We start from the raw sequence: 13,951 nt of genomic DNA on the forward strand, positions 1-13,951 counted from the left end.
TGAAACATTTATTTTTCTGTCAAACGTGCAAACATACATGCCTGTAAGAAAACACCAGTTTTGAATGATTATTACTTGGTTTGCTAGTATAAAGAGCACACCCTCTCTGTGTTAGCAGCCCCTGAGCAGGACTGTCTGTCTCAAACCTGCTCATGTTGTGTTTACCTAGCAACAGATGAGTCGTACTTAAAGACACAGTAAGGCGTACGCAGCGGGTCCGATCAGAGCTCAGACTGTGGCGGTGCGCTGTTAAGATAAGAAAAGATAAGATACGATGCCTTTATTGTCATTGCACAGTGTAAGACGAAATTGAGCAGCAACCCAACGGCACTTTCTACACACAAAACAATTAAACATAAGGCTAAAATAGCGAGAAGACTTTCACAATCACCTTTAATACCTTTACTATTTTTTTTCAGAAATTTATTTAGTAAGATTTTGCTTTACTGTGTTTCCTCATTTAGCTTAAATGCAAATAAAATGTGTTCCAATTGAGCTGTCAAGACAACTCTCACACCTCCTCTTGGCTTTGACGTACGCAGAGACTCCATTTCCCAGAACTCTCTGGGAAATCACATGACCCATGAACCCTCCCCTGATCCACCAATCAATGCTCCAGTTCACCCGACTACTAACCACATGTGATGAATGTCATATGACTAGATGCAGTTTAGGCCAGGCTTTAGTATAGAATAGATGTGGGCTGTGCTTCTCTCCGTAGAGCTGCTGAGCGTTCCTGTCCATATTTTTGCTTTCTGTGTTTCCTGGCCGTCCTTTTGGACTTTTGTCTTTGCCTGGATCTGGTTGCCTGATATTGTTTCTTATGTCTTTTTCTGTATTTTATTATTTTTTTTTTTTGACTACCGCCTGTCTTTTCACTGCGACTACTGTCAAACTAACTTTTTTTTAAAAACAGGAGTTTGATATAGCATGGAAACAATGTTCATTTTCATGAACGTCCTAAACTGTCAGTCATCCCGACATGGGACAGCAGCTGTTAGGCTCAGCTGCTGTGACTGCTGGTGTTATTTAATTTGCTGGTAACCGAGAAGGTGGAACCCAGCGATATGTCAACGTCTGATGCTCACTGTGTACTTCAGAAGATAACTCTCAGTGCTGGATTAATCTCGATCTGTAGCCTACGATCAGAACCACTGATTCAAACAAAAATCTGCCACATGTTCAATTAAAGATTCTTTGTGGGAGGTGTATAAACACACAGCAACAAAGAAGATATATTGCTGTGTTACACCCCATCTTGTAACGTTAAATCAGCCATCATGGTCCAAGCTGTGCTGTTGGGACGAATGCTTTTTCAAAGGCATTTTGCCACAGAGAAGCAGAGTAGGCAGGAATATGTAAATGCAAAAAGCATTTTTAAAACCACAATTGCATAATCACATAAAGCATAAGTATGCAGTTCTGGAAAAACATTTGAATTAAATAAAGCTACTTGGAAAGCATCTAAATGTCTGTTATGAAATGTTAATAGAGTTGGAAATGGCTAATTAAAATGGTACAATTCAAATAGAATTTTTATTTTAAGTCCAAAAGTGCATATTTGACAAGGAAATTTTAATGTAACCATGAGAAAACATTTCCATTTAACATGTTCTTTTTCATTTGAATTGTGCAGAGCTGCTGGCAGTTTAGTAACCAGAGTGAAAATGACCTTGTGTTAGCTAACATGGCTATTAAGTGTTGTGGAGACATGAGAAGTGCAAGCTTTCAGGGAATTTTAGGGTGCTACATGCTGGTGCTTTGCATCAGTCACACTTGGTGTCCCTGTTATTTTGTATGTATTTTATTTTCTGCAGTTTCCCTCTGGGATCAATAAAGTATTCTGATTCTGATTCTGATTATGAAAATATAAATGGATCACAAGATAAGCAGTGCAGTGGATCTTCCTGAGTAAATGTTTGTTGCTTTGTCTTGGAGGTCTTAATTACATCTGGTCTGTAATAAACAATATTAGAAAATTAACTGAAGGATACTTAGGAATACAGTTCAGTCAGTTAATGACTTTTAATCATGCACTTTGTAATAGTTATGAAAAGAGATTACTTAATCATTTAAAGACAACCCTCAAAATATGTTTAATATGACTAATTTTTCTTTTCAGAGGGACCAGAGGGACCTAATTCTATACTGAATTCTAAATACAACTTGTTTTATTAAACGTTTATTCTAAACACATGCAACCCTTCACTTTTTGCCATAGAGGCCAATGTTTCATTGGTCACTGGTGCCATCTGGTGGAGTGCATGCTTCTTGAGATTACAGTGTTTCCCAGTCCTGGTACTGGAGTACCCCTATGCTGTATATGTTTATTCTAGATTTTCACACCATTTTAGTCTAATGAAGAGTTTTAGAGAAATAGAGAAATTGGACTCCAATAAAGCTGGTAGACCACCAAAACTGTTAATATCAGATAAATGTTATTTAAACCTTTCAACTTTGAGAGAGAAGAAAAAAATCAGTCTCCACTTTTGCTTGAGATCCACAGGTTTTTCTGTCCATCCCTCCACTGAAAGAAGACTATTCAACAACATGGGTCTAAAAGTACATGTAGAGGTCAAGAAGCAAAGGATGAAGCTGCTGGTGTTCGTAAAACAGTAGAGTGACCACCCCAGTGTCCACACCTCAACATCATTGAATGTGTTTGGGATTATTTGGATTGTGAGAAACAGAAAATGCAACTAACTTGTAAGACTGAATTTTTCTAGGTGTGGCCAAATATCCCTGCAGATTTATTTGACTGAAAGCAATTCTCCCAAAAAATATTTAATAAAGGGTGGATACACTAAATACAGAAAAACATTATATTATATTTATTTGGTGGCACTTCTGCGTAGCTTCCTCTGAAATATAAATTGCTTTTTTTCCTGACACTGAAAAAGACGTAATTTGTACTTAATGACTGTTTTGGCGGTCAATTAAGTAAATGAGGTCCAGCCTCTGCATAGTAGATTTTCTAGTCAAGAACACAGTTAGAAGAACACAGTCAGAGGAACACAAGTTTGGTTAACATAAATGAATGTATTAGACAAAATTATTTTGACACTTACATTTTACAAGTATCCAGTTGCAGCCTAACCCATTCCACTGATAACTGAGAAGTGACATCATGCTAGTTCAGAGAAAGAGAAACTAGATGAATCAGGAGGCTCTCATCGAGCTAGCACAGTCCTCTTCACTGTAGATTTTGATTGTAACTATTAGATATTCGGGTAACTTTGAGACGACTTTAAGGAAATCAAAGAGGGAATTAAAGGTATGTACTTCAGGAAATGTTTCATATTTTGCAAATCCTGTCAGCGTGTGCTTTAACGCAGTGACCTGCACTGTGCAAAGAAAGTTAGGTGAGGGCAAAGTCGCTCTAACACTTAAACACAATGATATTTTATGCTAAGCTTGTGAGCTACTTTAAGTGAACATGGTTAAAGATTACTGTGTTCTGTTGTCTGTATGTAGAGGTGGAGAGTGGTGGATTTTAAGTAAACCATATACAATCAAATAAACAGAACAGCTAGTGACACTGTGTGAATAATAGTTCCAGGCACTGACTTAAGACCTGTGAGCATGATCAGTGAAAACTGGTTTCATGACAGTATTAGGAAGAAAAGAGGCTTAAGACAAAGAAACCATGTAGTTTCAAAATCATTTTATCTATGGTGGTTCACCCAGCTCTGTGGAAAAGTCTTTCTCATATCTGAATTTAACCACTGTTGCATAATTTTTAGCAATGAATGTCACTAATAGTGAACATCCTAAAGTTATTCATGAGTGTCTTACAACACTGTGGAGGAATTTTGGCCACTCCTTGCAAAACCATTTCAGCTATGTTTGTGGCCTTTCACACACAAACTGCACTCTGCCACAACATCTCAGTGGTCTAACTGCACTTCAGCTTCAGTTCACAGACTTGACATTTTCCTGTAAAATTCTGTGACAAAGTATCCAACTAAACATCCCCAGACCATCAAACTGATACCACTGTGCTTGACTGTAGGTATTTACTGTGAAATTCCTATTGTGAAGTGTAGTATCTGCTTTTCTGCTGAGAAGTTCTATTCATTTGTACATTGTTCCAGAACTCCTGGAGACCATCAAGATGTGTCTTCTTCTTATTAGTGAGCAAGGGTTTTCACCCTGCTCCTCTGCCATGGGTCCTATTTTCGCCCACTATCTTTCTTATTGAGTAATGAATGCTGACCATAGCCAAGGAAAGAGAGACCTGAAGATCTTTGGATGTTGCTTTCAAGGTATTTGTGATATCCCAGGTGATTTATTCACCTCGCTCTGGCAGAGATGTTGGTAGGACAGCCACTCCTGTGAAGATTAACGACTGTTCCAAACTTTCTCCATTTGGACTATATGGCTCTGATCGGGGTTTGGTGGGGCTCTAGTTTCTAAGAAATATCTGTGCAGCATTTTCCAAACAGATAGGCTTTAACAACATTTTTGCAGAGGTCTTCAGAAATGATCTTTGTTCATGATATGATGTGTCTGACTTTACAACCAGTGCAAGCAAGGTCACTGTGATCGTTAGGGTCAAAGCAAGATTTATATTGGGCAAATCACAGGTGCTTGTTAACAGAAGCATTCAAACAGCTGATCCTAATGAACCCCCTTATTGGGTTTTATTATCTGCAAATGCTTTCCCATACTTGGAAATAGCATAATTAATGCCTTACACATGAAAGAAATGAAATATATACTACAAAAATTCATAATAAAATCTGACCAGATACAAATGTGAAATGTGAAAAATGTATATCAATACAGATATGCAGACAAGATAAAAAATACTTTTTCACAACGCTGTATAATTACAGTTAACAAGGTAAGCAGGTATTTGAAGGTCTCAAATCAGTAATTAGTAACATCTCATGCTCTTGAAATATGTGAACTGGTGGTCTATTTTTTTCTCAAAAGGGTTAAAGTGCAGGAGAAAACACACAGCAGAATCTTCATCACCACAACCAAAAGAGAGAAGACAGAGACTGAATAAACCAGAGATGTGTAAGTCAAACAACTTATACAAAATTTGTCTGTGTCTTTAATAATACTGTCCTGTATTCTCACATTCAACTTAAGTGTATTTATTGTATATACAGTAAATCCAAATAGGTGTTTACAGAGAAGTGCTTAAATAACACACAGAGATTCAGTCAAATCATCAAGGCTTAACAAACTCAGCCATCTTAAAATTAAAAGATTACCATATTCATTGCACTGAAATTTTGAAGACACACAAAGAGAGAACTGAGATAATGCCACACCTTAAAATTCTTTGCAGCCTACTGATAATTTAGACTTTCAAAATGTTAATACTAGTTGATTTTATATGTGTAAACATTATATTAAGAATACATTTCTTACATTTCTTTTCCTCATTATCTGTCAAACACAGCTGGGCGTGACTCCAGCAGTCTCCTGTCTGAAGATCAGTTCCTGTGTTCTATTTGTCTGGATGTATTAACTGATCCAGTCTCCACTCCATGTGGACACAACTTCTGTAAAACCTGCCTTACACAGTACTGGAACAGCACTCAACACTGCCACTGTCCATTCTGTAAAGAGAAATTCACCAAGAGACCTGAACTGAAGATCAATACAACACTGAGAGAGGTTGTGGACCACGTCAAGAAGAAAAATGGTCTGAATAAACCTGAGATTCTTTGTGAGGTCTGCACTGGAGTGAAGCAGAAGGCCTTGAAATCATGTCTTAACTGTGGAGCAACTTTTTGCAAGTCTCATTTAGAACCACATACAGTTGGGAACCTCAAGAAACACAAACTAATCGACCCAGTGGAGAACCTGCAGGACTACATATGCCAGAAGCATGAGAGACCCCTAGAGCTGTTCTGTAAAAATGACCAGATGCGTGTGTGTCAGTTTTGCTCTCAGTCAGACCACAAGACTCACAGGACTGTTTCAATAGAGAAGGAGATTGGAGAGAAAAAGGTGACACTGATTAATGTTCACCTTAAACAACCATCTGAACAACAAAAAATAATTACAGTGACATTATTGATTTGAACTCCAAGCCTAGGATAAATAAATTTAAGAACAGTTTTTCTCTTTGTCCACAGTCACAGCTGGTGAAGACACAATCAGAGGTGCAGAAGATGATCCGAGACAGACTGAAGAAGATCAAAGACATCAAACACTCAGTAGAGCTCAGAAAAGTGGGTGAAACGTGACATACACTGTAATTGTTTTACTCTGCAGTTTTCATTTAATTATCTTCACAGACTTATCATTCACTGTTGTTTGATTAAAGTAAAATTATCTTCTGCCATTAGAGAAACACAGAGAAAGAGATTGCAGACAGTGTTGAAGTTTTCACTGCTCTGATCCGCTCCATTGAGAATACCCTGTCTGAGCTGCTGGAGGTGATGGAGGAGAAGCAGAAATCAGCAGAGAAGCAGGCTGAAGTCCTCATTAAAGAGCTGGAGCAGGAAATCACTAAGTTAAAGAGGAGGCACAGTGAGCTGCAGTGGCTCTCCCACCCTGAGGACCACCTACAGCTTCTACAGGTCAGTGACCCTCTATCTTCTCAGCACATCACACAACAGCACTGCCCATACTGAGGGATTTCTCCTCTCTCCTGCTGGACTGTAGATTTCCCCATTACTGTGCAGACCTCCACACACCAAGAACTGGACTGACATCAGTATTAACCCTCATCTGAGCGTAGAGCCTGTGAGCAACGCTCTGTCAAAACTTCAGAAGAGTCTGGCGGAGAAGCTAACAGGTGACAAACTTTTATATTTGATCTGTTTTCCAGGCATAATTCTGTAGCAGAAGAACTTTTTGTCCGAGGCTCCATGAAAAGTTACTAGTCAGAGATTCTTTGTGTGTCCAAGATTAGACTCAAATTATGTCTATAAGCTCTAATGAATATTGTCTTTTGTTGTAATTAGTCACCACAGAACTGAAGAGGATCCAGCAGTATGCAGGTATGGTGTGTAAAGCTGTTTTTGTTTCTATATTTCTTTACATTGTCACAACATTACTACCAATGAAAATAAAGAATGTATATACACTCACCGGCCACTTTATTTGGTACACCTTGTTATTAAAAGGTTGGACCCCCTTTTGCCTTCAGAACTGCCTTAATTTTTCATGGCATAGTTTCAACAAGGTGTTGGAAACATTCCTCAGAGATCTTGGTTATTTGACTTACTGTTGCCTTTCTATCATCTCGAACCAGTCTGCCCATTCTCCTCTGACCTCTCACATCAACAAAGGTATTTTCGTCCAAACAACTGCTGCTCACTGGATATTTTCTCTTTTTCGGACCGTTCTCTGTAAACCCTAGAGATGGTTGTGCGGCCATGTGATTGGCTGATTAGCTATTTCTGTTAACAAGCAATTGAGCAATTGTACCTAATAAAGTGGCCAATGAGTGTATAAAGTTTACCCATTGTGTTCTTTTGGATTATGAATATATTTATTACATACATTCTCATATCACCTAGTGTGTATTTCTTTCAGTGGATGTGACTCTTGATGCTGACACAGCTCATCCTGAACTCATCCTGTCTGATGATGGAAAACAAGTGAGACATGGAGACACAGAACAGAAGCTTCCAAAAACCTCAAAAAGATTTACACATTTTGGTTACGTTCTGGGAAAGGAGGGATTCTCCTCAGGGAGATTTTACTATGAGGTGCAGGTCAAAGAGAACACTGATTGGAATTTAGGAGTGGTCAGAGAGTCCATTAACAGGAAGGAGGAGGTTCCACTGTGCCCTCACAATGGATTCTGGTCTATGGTTCTGAGGAATGGGAATGAGTATCAGGCTTATGATAATTACCAACACTGGCTCTGCCTAAAAGAGAAGCCCCAGAAGGTGGGTGTGTTTGTGGATTATGAGAAGGGTCTGGTCTCCTTTTATGATGTGGAGGCCAGATCTCATATCTTTTCTTTTACTGGTCAGTTTTTCACTGAGAAACTCTATCCATATTTCTGCCCTGGACAAAAAAACTCAGCTACACTGATCATCTCGCCCGTATGAAATACTGAATAATATTTTCACAGCATGTAACAATGACTGCATTTAGTGGGAGTAAGAAACATACTTTATGTTTCTGTGCAGAGAAAAATTGTATCAGTTCATGAAAACTATGTGAAATTATGTTATAAATGAACTTTATTCTCTCTTTGAAAATACATAGAGGAGTAGATTATAGAGTGTCCACAGCCATCTGTGTCCAGCAGTACACAAGTGCATCATTTATTAGGACGGGTACAATTTACAAGCATTGAACTCCATAAGAGGTCCACAAGAGTAAACACCAAACTGTACTGTAAAAGAAAATCTGCGTTTTAACCTATGAAAACATGTAATCTATGAGGTCATTGACACTGAAATACTGGGTTACAGCAAAAAGAGACTATTATGTTTCTGTAAAACACTAAGAAAGGTCTAAATTGTACTTTAGCGTAGCTTACTCTAGCACACCCAGTTCAACTCAATAAGTATAGTAAACAATGTTTTGTATACATTTTGATTAACTGAATATCTTCTCTTTATTATAGGATACCATATAATACATGATAAATACATTTTAAATGACCAGAGCCTTGTCAGTTTTAATAACTGTATTATGGAATACAGCCTCATTAGGTTTATTTAGTGAAGAGAAAGTGGAGAAAGCATTGAGAAGATGCTTTTTTTCAGATGCCCATTGTGATCATGCTCTCTGACACTGTTACCATTCCTGAAATGGACTCTGAAACACTAAACCCTACATCTAATCTGAGTTACTATATAGAGCAGTACTGTAGGGAACAGAATTTGTGATAGTAGTAAACGATTTCAGACACTACGTTGTACAGGTTTGCTCATTAATGTGTGATGGCAGGTTTCATAGCATAAACACTATAAATGTCCGTCAGTTCGTTCTAATTGTCAGGTCTGACTGCACACGTGAGAAGAGCTGACTAACAGGTGTAAAGAGAGGGCTGTTGAGATACTGCCATTGAAGCTGGGCTCATTAGCCCTCTTCAGAGAAGCTGCTTGTGAATCTTTATACTAACCAACTATCCCATAGGGTACATTGGTTGTACACTACTTGTTGTGGTGCACTGTGGGATTGTTTGAGTGCACTGGATCTTCTGCACTATGTTTTCAGTCACCACTACAAAATGGTGGAACGCTGAACTACAAGACTATAGGATATCCTACCGCTGCTATGCAGATGCTACTCACATCTACTTTGCCCTTCCCCAAACAACTATGGTCCCCTTAACTCACTTTGTAACATCACTAACTGTATAGGACAAAACCTTCTGCAGTTGAATAAAGATAAAAGAGATTATTTTATTTGGGAATAGCAATGAGAGACACATACTAGCTGACCAGGATTCAAGATCCCTAAAATCTAAAAAACTAGCATGTAACCTTGGTGCACTAATGGACTCTTAGTTTTAACAGTAACAGATCTCATTTACTGATTTTCTGTTTTAAATCTATTGTTTTAATCATGTTTTTAATTTCTACTACTTCACTTTTTTACACTTTCTTACAACTACGTATTTTCTCATTTGTGAAGCACTTTGTTGACAGCTGTGAAAGGTGCTATATAAATCAGCTTGTCTTGCCTTAACTATATAGTGAATAGGGCACAATGTCCTTTACAGCCTGGGGGGAGTTTTCAGTGTGTGTATATATTTTTTTATTCATTAGAGAAGTGTTTTCCGCTGACATCTGCTGTTACTCTTTCTTTAACAACTGAAATGGATACACACTGATTTGAAATGAAACTCTTCATAAACAGACATGGAATATGCTTATAAATTTGTAGAGTGAACAACACCTTTTATAGTCAATCCATTTTCTAAGCTGGTTCTCCGTCAGGGTCGTGGGGGGGTGCTGAAGCCTATCCCAGTGGTCATCAGGCGGAAGGCAGGATACACCCTGGACAGGTCACCAGACCATCACAGGGCAAACACACACACACACACACACACACACACACACACACACACACACACACACACACACACACACACACACACACACACACACAATTGGCCTGATTGCATGTCTTTGGACTGTGGGAGGAAACCCACACAGACACAGGGAGAACATGTAAACTCCACACAGAGAGGACCCCGGTCACCCAGCCAGGGAATCAAACCCAGGCCCTACTCGCTGTAAGGCAACAGCACTACCCACTGTGCCACCATGCCGCCCCCTTTTATAGTCATTTTAAAAAGGGAAGACTCTAGTCAGTTTGGATGTAAGTGTATATTTTTATTATATGATTTAATGCCATCCAAAGTGCACCTCTCAAAACCACACACACATTTGCTATTTCAGCAGGTGAAGCAGTTCTAGAGCGGGGTCAGATGAAGAAATGACTTTCTTCAGAAGAAGCACAATCAGATGTGTATGGAGAGTGTAAGAAGCGACATACACACACACAAATGCTTTGTTCATCATAATGATGGAGATGTATTCATCATAACACAGTCCATAAACTGTGTGGTATGTAGTTTTTGCATGTTATAATGTGTGATTCATGAGACTTTATGTATGCTACACAGGGCCGGCGCTAGGGGGGGGCTGAGGGGGGCATTGCCCCCCCAAATTGTGTCTTTGCCCCCCCAAGCACAATGCAAGCAACGGCTATTTTTAAAATTATCTCTGAACCAATCACAAAAATGCATTTTGCTTTACAGCGTGAAGATATTTCCTTGCTTATTCCTGATTGGCTCTTTGAGTCATATAAAAATCGGCAGACTGCCCCAAACAGTTCAGTTCGGCAGTATATGTTCTGTTAGTGTGAGCAAGATGCAGATATACTGGTAAACACTCTTCTGAGTTTAAACTGACTTCCACATGGTAATATTTGCTTAACTGTGGTTTTTCGTTGCTTTAATGTTACTTACCTCTTACATAGGTGTTGCTGAAATTATTTTATTAGCCGTTAGCGGTTAGGCTAACTTGGTTCTCCTAGCACAGGCTTAAGTTTATTGATGTCTTTCTGTGCATTTTTCATTTAATAAATATACACTGTAGAAACACTTATAATGCATCGTTTTTTGATCTCAAAAAAATCAACTGACCGTGTGAGTGTCACACCCGAGGGCTCCTCCACACCATGTCAAACACCACCAGCGTTAGCTGACTGTGCTCTTTCCCCGCGCAAGCCGTCGCGGCTCATGGTTTAAACGCTTCCTCGCCGTCACAGCCAGCATTAAATGCTTTTCCGAAGCGAACTTTTGGCCACACAGCACGGGCTTTTAATCCGAGCTGGTATCGATCCAGGCCATGGCTTGAGTACTCTGTAAGAACTGATGCATGCTTTTGCTTTCCGTGTCGTATATTTGAGGGTAAAAATGATAGAGATTTAGCGTTCACAAAGCACGGCTATACAAACTGGAAAGCGGCACTTGACAATGATAAAGGCTTTCAGAAGCACGCATCCAGTCAGAGTCATGTCCGAGCTTGGCTTTGTGGGCAGAAAAGAAACAGAGAGTCAAGCGGTGACACTATGACTGGTCTATTGGGTCCAACCCAGACAGAAAAACCGCTACTATGTTCGAAGCATAGCGGATGTGGTTCGGTTTTTGGCTGTAAATGAACTGCCTTTTCGTGGTACCCAGGAGTCGAGTCAAAATGACGACATATCAGCTGGCCTTTTCATCAAGCTTTTTGAATATACTTTAACCAAAGACCCTAAATTGGCAGATATAGCAAAACATGTTCCTCAGAATGCAAAATATACATCGAAAGATATGCAAAATGAGATCAATGACACGCTAGCAAAGATGGTTTTGATTGAGATTAAACACAAATATGACAATGCAGACACAGCAGGCTTTTTTATAAAGAGTGATGGAACCCGAGACAGGTGTAATGTAGAGAACCTTTCCCTAATGATCAGGTTCATCTGTAATTCTGTTCCAGAAGAGCATCCTATTGGCCTACTTGACTTAGATCAGCTAGATGCTGAATACATAACTGGTCAAATACTAAAGCATCTCTCTGATGGAGGTTACTGTTCTGATCACATCATAAGTCAGTGCTATGATGGAGCAGCTGTAATGAGTGGGGTGAAAGGTGAAGTGCAGACACTGCTTCAAAGAAAACTTGGTAGAGAAATTCCCTACATTCACTGTTATAATCACCAGCTACATCTCACAGTGGTCCATGCAATGCAAGCAGATTCGCATGCTAAATCCTTTTTTGCACTTTCTAGCACACTTCATTCATTTTTCCAGCGACATTATGTGGTTCGGCGTTATGACACCCCCCTCTCAAAAAGCTTCTAGAGATCCGGTGGACCAGTCATTTTGATGTGACAAATTGCTTAGTGCAGAATGAAGAGGTAATTTTTAAAGTTCTGTCTGATGTGTCTGAAGATTCTGATGCACCTGTGGATTTATGCACAGAGGCATCTGGGCTCTTAGTGCAGATGAGAAAACATAATTTCTTTGAAATTATGAAAAAAGTTCTTGCCATTTTGAAGCCGGCCAATTCAATCTTGCAAGCCAATTCTGTAGACCTGTGTAAGGCTGGGGAGGTCATCTGTGCATCTCTGAATGCTTTAAAAGATCTACGTACTGATGAATCCCTGAATGATCTGGCTATGTCAGAGAGCCCACCTTCAAAGCGGAAAAGGACTATGAACACACAGTTGACTGACAGCGTGGTGCTTTCCAGTGTAGGGCACAGACCTGGTGACTCATGTCATACACCAAATCAATCTTTGAGGAGGTCGCTTCTGGAAATTTTAGACAGAGCCATTGCTGAAATGGAGAACAGATTTTGTAAAAGAAATCTGGATTTGATGACAGCTGTTAATGGTCTCCTTCCTCACGATAGCTCTTTTCTTGATCTGGCCATATTAGAGCCCCTACAGCAACTTATAGGTACTGACACAAACATCCTGAGAAATGAAATAAACGTGGCAAAGCCTATGTTGCAGAATAAATTCTTGACAAGATCAGCAAACCTTTCAACAGTGTGCAATCATCTTCAGGCCTATAAAGAAGCGTTTCCTGTCCTGCATTCTCTTTATGTGACCGCACTGGTGATAGGTGTATCCTCAGCATCATGTGAAAGCTCGTTCTCTACACTGACAAGAGTTCTTACTCCCTTTCGTCGCACAATGCTGCATGACAGAAAAAGAAATTTAGTGATTCTGGGCCATGAAAAGTCAATAACCAATAGGCTTGATATGGAGGAGTTTGTCAGATTATTTGCTAAAAGAAACAGAAGACTGCTTCTGTAAATTCTTTGTTCTGAGTTCATTTTAGAATACAGGCTCAGCTAAAGGTTTTAGATAACTGTATCCACAGTGTGCATATAGAGATTTCTTTTTTTGTATATAGTTTGTTTGGTTACGTTATTTTTAACTTGGCATTATTTTTACATGACCTTCCCGTTGCAAGGCAGGAGTGTTACTGCCACATATAGGTGTATAGTTGTGTTCAATGAAAATATGATTACTGTTGTTCATTTGCACTTATAGTCTTTACATAATTTGTTATACTGTGCATAAATACTGCATTGTACCAGTACGTTTCATAACATCAATAAAAACTTCAGTACTTTACCAGATTTTTTACCATTAAAGTGCAGTAGATAGGAAAATTTTCCTTATTTTATGTACTTTCATATTTTTTTCTTTTTCAAAATAGAAAAGTGACAAATACCCCCCTCCCCCCTTTTTTTTTTACAGAATTTGTATTCTTTTGTTTTCTTTATATTTTCATTTCCCAATAATATAAATATTCTCACTCATTCCTATTTCCACGTTTGAATATTCTCAGTCTGTGTGTAGGTACATTTGTCAGCTTTGACTTAAATTTGTATTAAAGCCTTTCAAGAAATAGAGTTGTTCTATTAGTAATGGCAATTTAATTAAGGGGCGTATTAAAATGAAATACAATTAGATAATCTTTTTTCTCCATTTACATAAT

At 38.9% G+C, this 13,951-nt stretch overlaps 1 protein-coding gene across 1 annotated transcript; it reads left to right on the forward strand.

Moving 5' to 3' along the window:
* The first annotated feature begins 3,186 nt into the window (after window positions 1-3,186).
* LOC108434845 (E3 ubiquitin-protein ligase TRIM39-like) lies at window positions 3,187-8,332 on the forward strand. Its single transcript, XM_017710260.2, has 8 exons — window positions 3,187-3,274; window positions 4,939-5,025; window positions 5,417-5,970; window positions 6,099-6,194; window positions 6,312-6,545; window positions 6,631-6,763; window positions 6,933-6,968; window positions 7,507-8,332. The coding sequence occupies exons 2-8, from the start codon at window positions 5,022-5,024 to the stop codon at window positions 8,028-8,030; spliced, it is 1,581 nt and encodes a 526-aa protein (XP_017565749.1). The 5' UTR covers window positions 3,187-3,274; window positions 4,939-5,021; the 3' UTR covers window positions 8,031-8,332.
* Window positions 8,333-13,951: the final 5,619 nt, after the last annotated feature.

This window comes from Pygocentrus nattereri, chromosome 2 (genome assembly GCF_015220715.1).
Source record: "Pygocentrus nattereri isolate fPygNat1 chromosome 2, fPygNat1.pri, whole genome shotgun sequence".
Classification (NCBI taxonomy): Eukaryota; Metazoa; Chordata; class Actinopteri; order Characiformes; family Serrasalmidae; genus Pygocentrus; species Pygocentrus nattereri.